The 8,308-nt window shown below is 43.6% G+C and overlaps 1 protein-coding gene across 1 annotated transcript in view; it reads right to left on the reverse strand.

The window, feature by feature from the left end:
• LOC142855699 (uncharacterized) overlaps nucleotides 1–4,700 on the reverse strand; it is a 65,452-nt gene extending 60,752 nt beyond the window's left edge. The window contains exon 1 of the mRNA XM_075982145.1: nucleotides 4,598–4,700. Coding sequence (XP_075838260.1) covers nucleotides 4,598–4,643 — 46 coding nt within the window. The 5' untranslated portion in view covers nucleotides 4,644–4,700. The remainder of the gene's footprint in view (nucleotides 1–4,597) is intronic.
• Between the last annotated feature and the right edge of the window lie 3,608 nt (nucleotides 4,701–8,308).

Below are 8,308 nucleotides of genomic sequence, written 5' to 3' on the forward strand. Positions count from 1 at the left end.
GAAAGATCACACTGCCTCATCACATGATTTATTAGAACAGAAATAAAGACAGCCTGGTGCTAGTAAACAAGTAGACAGAACAATATAGCAGAAAACAAGACTCCAGAAATGATATCAGGCACTCATCGTCAACAGATATTTAACAGAGATGTACAGTTTTTAGACAGGGAGAGTGTGGCACCTCTCCAGTATGTGCTCCTGAAACAACCTGGTATCTGTCTGCTAAAAACAAGACTTAAGATGAACTGTAGACCCAAGCACGAAGTTCAATATTGTAAAGTCATTGGATTCTTTAAAAAGTGGGGAGAATGTTTGTGAACTTGTCTTGGTCAAAAAAAAATCACTAAATAACAGGAGGTTGATGAATTAGATGCTGATGTGAATCTAAAGTCTTTCTTTCAGGAAGGCAAAACTATGCAGCCAGTATGAAGCTGTTTGTCCAGGAAGTCTACAATATGGTGATGTGCCCCCATACTACCCACCTACCCCATGCTGGAAGGAAAGCCTGCATTTAAGGTTTAAGAAAAAGGAAAAGAAATATTTATGTGCATATTTGTAGCAGTATTAAAGATCACTGTAAAAAAAATGGAACATTTAAAATCACTCAAATGTCCCCAATCTGATGACAAGGTAAACACATTCTCTCTACACAAGAGACAAGTTGGACCACAAGCCTGCACTTGCCTAGTTCTTATACCGCTTTACCAGGGCAAATGTCCCCAAGGCTTCTGACTCAAACGTTCCTATACTAATCAGCAAGCTTAAGCAAGTTTACAGGCAGTAAGTCACAGAAAATAGTCTCCTTCTTAGTAACTTTTAAAAAAAGACACCCACTGTTTCCGGAACACCCCAATTGCCGCAACCCTCTTCCTCCTCTCACTTCTCTACAAGTTTCTTGCCAGCTTTTCATAACTTCTTTGTATAACATTTGACTATGTGGTGTGTTTGCACACTTCTGAATTCAGAGCACTGTTTCTGTATCAGTGGTGCTGTGGATCCATTGTTAGAATCTCACCAGCAGTGTATCTGACATGCTATTGTCTGAAGAGCATTGTCAGAAGAGCAGAATGTAATGCTGAGACAATGAGAATGAAGACAAGTGTGAAGTCTCTGCTTCAGGGATCTATTTTTTGGCATTCTGGAAAAGTAAGTGTATAAGGGCTGGGGTACAATGACTCTGCAAGTAGGAATGGGAAAGTTTGGGTAGGGGTGAAGGTGGTCTATATGTCCTTTATAAGTTATTGTTTAATATTTATTTTGTGTGTGTTACTGTTTTGTTTGGACTTATGTATATATGTGTGCTACATGCATGCCTAGTGTTAGGGGACCTCTGAAATATGTGTTGGATCCCAGGAATAGGAGTTAAGGGTATGTGTGTGAGCCACCATATAGGCTCTCTTAGAGGCAGGGCTGCTGATTGGCGGGCTTTCTGAGGGGACTGGGCCTGGAATCGGAGGTACAAGACCAGAGTGTGAATGGGGCTCCCACCTAGAGATCACCAACAGTAGTATGGATCACAATTTCCCCATTTATTCACTGATAAATGTAGGTGGGTTCCAAGTACTGGTTTTTGTGAATGGTGTTTGTAGTCAGAGACTGCTCGTTCATTTCTGGGCCTCCCAGACCCAAAATAATGACACAGAAACTGTATTGATTGTAATACTGTGTTACTGGTAGGATTCAGTCATTATGCTGGCCCCTGTCATCTGGCAGGATGAACCCAGGCAGTACCCTGGCCAGCCCAGGTTCCAATGGCTGTTGTGTCACTACAGAGTCTATATTCAGTTGCTATCTCTTTAAGAGACAAGCTCTGCCAACTATCGATTTTTTTTCTAGCTCTGCCTGCATGGAGTATTTGTCTCCCATGAAGCCTCTGGCTCCCACCTACCTCCTGGCCCCTTGGCCCACCATGGTCTCTCTCTCGCCATTTTACAACTCTTAAAATAATATACAATCAAGTACAAATATCTCTTGGGGAGGTAGAGAGGAAGTAGACAATTCTGTCAATAAAGCGGTGTCAGATCTGGGGTTAAAAGGCACAGTGGGATGAGTAGAGCCCACAATAACGTACGTGCTTCTAAAAGTAGCTGAGGAGTTTAATATATTCACCTTTAAGAAATGTTCCTAATGTGATCTCTCTGCCAATGCAAAAATCCCAATAAGCCAAATCACAATCTTATTAAATAATATCCGGGTTTAATGGGATTTAATAAGATTCCTGTGCTCTGGGGTGGTCCTGAGGGGGAACCAGGTGGCCACAAACTTCACTACCAGGAGGAAGGAAAAAAGACCACTGAGGGAACCATTCTGGGGAAGCAGTTTAAGTAGACTGGGGGAGTGGTCAAGGGTTTGGCGGGCTGTCTTGACCCTCCTCCAGGGAGGGGTCAAAGCTTGGCGGGCACAGGGACTGGGCCTCCAAAGGTGGAGGCCAGAGACCCGGACTTACATTCACCATAATAAAGCTACGTGTATCTTCATTTTAATGGGTGAATCAAAAAACACATCCTGTTCCACATTGAGCTGTGAGCTGTTCCATCTAGTTCACCAGCAGGGGGACCCACTGGCAGGAGAAAAAGCTTCCCAGGACTTTGTTTTAAGCAGCCCTAGGCTTTGTCTCAGGTCTGGAAGGTGAAGAAGAAGCTGCCATCTTGGAAGTTCACCATCTTTATTGCTTAGTCATGGGCTTTCTTAAGGCCTTCACGGCCCCTAATTCCTCAGAAATGCTTGGTTTAGCTGAGAAACAGTAGTATTGTTCGTGAGCTTTCTCTTTTGGTCAGAGGAGCCAGAGGAGGTGAAAGCTTCAGAGAGGCTGCAGTGAGTTCGAGAGAGCAGGGTCGGCAGACAGGAGATGAGAAAGTGAAACTTCCAGAGAATCTGCAGAGAATTCAAGAGAGCTGGGTCCCCGACTTTCACCTAAGTCAGCTGATTTAAGGACTGGTCACTGCCATGAGAACTTGGCTGCCATTTTCAGCCCATAGACAAGTCTGGAGAAGGAAGGAAAACTTTACTTTTTAATGTTCCTCAGCACATCAGGTGCTCTGGCTTACCATGAGGAATATGTGACTTGGTGGCCCTAAGTGCTTAGCCTCAACTATTAAAGTCAGGGCAACAGTGGACAAACCTGCTGCTCTACCTCAAGGAGAGGCCTGGGTGTGTGCAGAGGGAGAGTCCTTTAGGTGCGCACTGGATGGCATGGGATGGGGCCGAGGGATTCAAGGGGATACAAGGAAGGCCTGGTTAGAAGACTTTCCTCTTCAGTTTGTCCCCCACCTCCCAGACCAGTATTTCCACCACATTGGGGGCCTGTCCACCTAGAGGAACTTAGCCTGATCTCCTGAGGCTGCCACTAGACCTTTAAGCTAACAATAATTGTGAACTCTGTTTTTCAAGAAATATTCTATTCCTAAACAAAAATATTAAAGTAGGGGTATAGTCATGTCTCAGCACTGAAGAGCATTTGCTACCCCTGTAGAGAGAAGATTCGGTTCATTTCCTGCACACACACAGTGGCTCACAATTGCCTAAGTCCAGGTCCAGGGGATTCAATACCTTCTTCTGACCCCTGTGGGCCCAGGCATGCACCTAGTGCACAGATAAGCAGGCAAAACACACATACACGTAAAATGGATTTTAAAAGTTTTAAATTAAAGGGAAAGAGATTTAAAGAATGAAATAGAAACATTTTCCAAAATGAGAGGATACGGTTTTAAAACAACAATCTCCAATGTCCTTTTCCCATCATTTACCATAACCTGAAACTGAAGATGGATTTAGAGGTGGGATCAATCTCCCATCCCTGACCTACAGAAAATGCTGGGATGCAGCACTAGGTAAAGTAGGACAGAGATTGTTCCCTGGTGCCACAGAATCCTTTAAGACCTGAAGGAGTACACCTGTGTCCTAAGGAAAGGGGAGAATTTCTGACAGCCTGGAGGTTAGGGATGAAAAACCACACGCGGGTTGGGGGGAGGGGGGAATGCACTGTGGGAGCCCAGAAAGAAAGGTGGGGGGAGGTGTGAGCAGGGGCACTGGATGGCAGCGACATGCCTGAGCATGCCCAGGTTCCTCCAACCTGTCCTCTAGGAATCTGGACACTTACTTTGCTATAGGAACTCAGAAGAGCTGTTTATCTCTCCCTGAGGCAGCAGGTATCTCACAATCAAGTATGAGTGGCTGGGCTGGGTAGCTGTAAATGTCCTTCAGGCTATGGGGAAATGTAATCTGATAGGCAGCTTCTTCAACCCTAACACCCACAACACAGGGCTACAGTTCTTTTAATCACTGTGAATGAGGCAGCCTCATTGGCTACTTCAGTCCACGCGGGCACTCTGTGCCTCCCTCTGGCGGGAGTTTAAAGAGCGCAGATTCAACAAGTTCGCTGTTGGTTGTCTTCCTCAAACTTGTTTAAGTAACATTCGCCATAACAGAATAATACAGAATTGCACTGCTGTGCTCCTACTCACCCCAGGGTACCCCACCCGCTGCCTCACCGATCCGGAGAGACCCCTGTGGCAAACTAAACAGAGGAAGATTCCACTCCCCTGGTGAAGCTCCCCTTTCTCCCTTTAATTTAATTAACGATTCATTAAATACGTACGGTTTTCTCCCACGCGACCCGGGGAGGTGGACTCTGCAGTTGACATTTTTATGAAGGCTATTCACCACTTGTCCTCTTGATGAAGCAAAGAGACTCGGGTGAATGAGATGGACGTCTGAGAACAGACCGGAAAAGCCTGTGGGCGTGGTTTAAATAACCTCTGCCCAGCTGGTCTGTGATTTGTTGCTTGATTAATCATCCTGAATATTCACCCCTTTGACATTAAAAAAAAAAAAAAAGGCATAAAATCTGCTTCTTGTAGGAACGGAATTACAAAATTCAGAGAAGAACTCTGCAGGAAATGTGTACCGTAAATGAAATGTGTACTGCAAAGAAAACAAAGGGAACTTTGATTTGTAGATGTTTTAGATTTTGATAGCGCAAATTCTTTTAAATTAGAGCACTTTTAAATAGAACACTTTTCTCTGCTGCCAAGGTACGACGACGGGGAGGTTCACTGTCCTGGGGAAATCAAACTAAAAGCAAAACAGCTGCAAAAGGGTGAGATGTAGTTGCCAGTCGCTTTTCGAGCCTTGTGAAAAGGGAAGTTTCTGGAAAGCAGCAGCACCTTCCACAGACACTTTTACAAGGCTGATTGCCCTTCAGTGACCAGAGAGGATGTGCAAGCCTGTGAGTTCAGTGCCACTTTTCGCCCTCTTTTAAAAAAATGTATATTGGAGAGGGGAGAGAATGGGAAGAGAAACAGAGAAAAATGTATAGCTCAATAAAATCAATTTAAAAAAAAGAAAAAAAACATTTACTCCATCATATTGGAAAATCTAAAAAAATAAATGTATATTATCTTATGCATATCTGTGTTTTTCTGAACACATATATGTACACCTGTGGATGCCTGGTACTCCTAAACGCCAAAGAGAGCATCTGCTCTCCTGAAACTGAGCCCTCCTTTTATAGAGCCCTCTCAATACTTACTTATTGCTCTTCTCTGTCTCTCACCTTTATGACCATCAGGGTACTCAGAAGACTAGCTTTCCTCACACTATATTAACAGACAGTTCCCACAAAACCAAAGGCTAAGAGCATCATCGGGTACCATCTGACCCCTGTAACAACACCCCCTCCCCCAACTTTCCTATAACTGCCTCTCTGGTATTTCCACCAATGTACTTGAAAAGTGTCTTCACGTGTGGCTTCCACTGTTGTGTGACTGTAAAGAAAGACTCCATTGCCACCTCAGAAAATGGAATTTGGGGAACTCTAAATCTGTGTTCACTCATTTTGTCTCCAGAGTAAACTCATACTTCCTCTGAGGTGAGAGTTGTGTTTCCACACAAAATGAGCAGTGACTCTCTGGGAATCAGCAGGTTTAGACTGCTTTATTGGAATAGGAAGGGGACCACTCTTTCCATGGCATGAAGGCTGAGCACATTTAGAGGGGCTGGAGTGTGTGTGTGTGTGTGTGTGTGTGTGTGTGTGTGTGTGTGTGTGTTTGTGTGTGTGTGTCTACCAGAAATTCACAGCTGTGTTTATGGATTGATCGGGAACAGATGAGTTCTTTTCATTGCCAGACATTCTGTTTCTGCAGAGGGAGCTAAACAGCACTCTGGGGCTAAGGAATTCTTTATGGTTTGGGGCTACACTGACCATTGCATCCTGACTCAATTCCTCATGACCTGAGGCTCTTATCCCAACTCTAGAAGGGTAAAAAAGAAAATGGTGGAAAAGAGTTGGCATTTGGGGAGGCTGCTGGTGGATCCCAAAGGTGGAATGAGCACGTTGAGAGGCCCTCAGGATAGATAAAAGCTTCTACTCTGGGGGCATAGACAGTCCAGTGTTGCTTTGGGCCAGGAAAGCAAGGAGTCTCTGTTGGAGGAAGTTGGTGAGAAGCTAAAAAGTCAAGGACCACACAAGAAAGTTAGCACAATTATAACAATTAGGCCTGCCAAGGGGACTACTGACAGTCCCCAAGCAGAGAGGGAGCCTTCCAGAAAGTATTGTCTACTCTTTCTCTTGTGTTTCTTGCCAGTAATTGTCTAGCATTTCCCCTTACTAGGCCAGGTTCACTCACATCAGAACAGCATTCTTTGCCTAGGAAAAACAAATGCCCCCTCTTTCTGCAGTTCTTAAGTCCAACCCCTGTGGTTTTACAGGACCACCACAGCCAGGGAATCTCTGAGTTTGTAGCATGGCTGTGCTTTGCTGTACCAGGGTCATGACTTCCTTTATATGGTTGCTCAGTTGGCTGTGCTGTACCTCTTGGAGTCCTATTGCTGCGCCAATGGTAGCTGCCCCTCTAGAGCTTTCTCCAGCAGTACTGAAGGAGAATGAGGCTTCTGTTTTCCCTGAAATGATGAACAAGATATTAATAAGTTTCCCATGCCAGGAGAACACTGGAGTCTGGAGTGAAAAAGACTGTGACACGTTTCCCCCCAGGGTACCTAGTGTAAGTGCAGTCCTGGCAGGCAAAGTAAGTCCCATTTGATGCCCTTGCCTTTGGAACCGAGTGGACATAATTTGTTTCTGATCCTACACAGTTGGCTTCTCTGATTATCTGAACCAGGGTTCTGGCTAAGTGGAGCAATTTGTTGACTAGTCAGTTTGTGTTAAGTTAGATATGCCTACTCTGTACATTTTTTTTGACTCTGCTAGTCTTTCTAGAAATTGACAGTCAGTGGAGGAAGTGGGGGGGACAACTTCAGAGATAGTAGATCAAAGCCTGATTAGAATAGGGAATGTAGGTAAATTAGAATATTAGCTTGGAGGGCAGTGGTTGTGGGGAAGGAGTGTGTTGGCTTTCTAAGGGCAGATTAAAGGAGTCAAAAAAGGAAGCAAAAGAGAAGCAAGTCTGACCTTCACAGAGGACCGTGTTGATTTGGTGAAACAAAGTGGGGAATGAGTCATCTCATATGGAAAGTCAACAGAGTCCTTCACTGCTGACTTCCTCCCAGGGTTCAGTTAGGTTGCATCAGCATAGGGAAAGGGATCTTTGGTTAGCTCTGCTCTCCGGGAAAAAACTCACATGTTTACAGTTCCAGACAGGTCTCTTTATTGTTTTGCTTTAATTCTAATTCTCATGCTCTAATTGTCTATAATTTCTTAGCTCTAATTCTGTCTCAATTCTAATTCCAATTCCAATTCTCTGTTACAAATCTCTGTTCCAATTCATTCTTGTTCTAAATACTCTATCTTCTTCTTCTTCTACTTGTTTTCTTTTTCGTCTTTGTCTTCATTTTTCTAAATTCTTTACACTTCCAATCTTATTTCTTCCCAATTTTATTTCTTATACTGTGAAAAATTTGCAATCATATATATGTGTGTGTGTGTGTGTGTTCCATATATATATTCCCAATCATGTATATGTATATATATATATGTGTGTGTGTGTGTGTGTGTGTGTGTGTGTGTGTGTGTATAATCATTCAATAGCAACTTGGTAGTAAAAAACAAAACTACAAGGAAAATTAGCAGGGACACAGGCATTTTTAAAAAATAAACAGCAAATCTCATCAGCTCGTTTGTAGCTAATCACAGAATCTGTTGTGCGTATGTTTCCACTGTCTCTTAAAGGGCTCCCTACAGGTTACAGAAGGAGAAAACTAAACCATGGAAAGAAAGATCTAAGGAAAACGCAAAGAATACAAGCATTATTTTACATTTCTTAAGTGTGATTAATAATATCTGGACATGGTTAGTCAGTTAGGTGCTATTGATCTCTTGAAGGGCTTTGACACCTGTAATACCACCCTAATT

This window comes from Microtus pennsylvanicus, chromosome 8, assembly GCF_037038515.1.
Source record: "Microtus pennsylvanicus isolate mMicPen1 chromosome 8, mMicPen1.hap1, whole genome shotgun sequence".
NCBI classification, from domain to species: Eukaryota; Metazoa; Chordata; class Mammalia; order Rodentia; family Cricetidae; genus Microtus; species Microtus pennsylvanicus.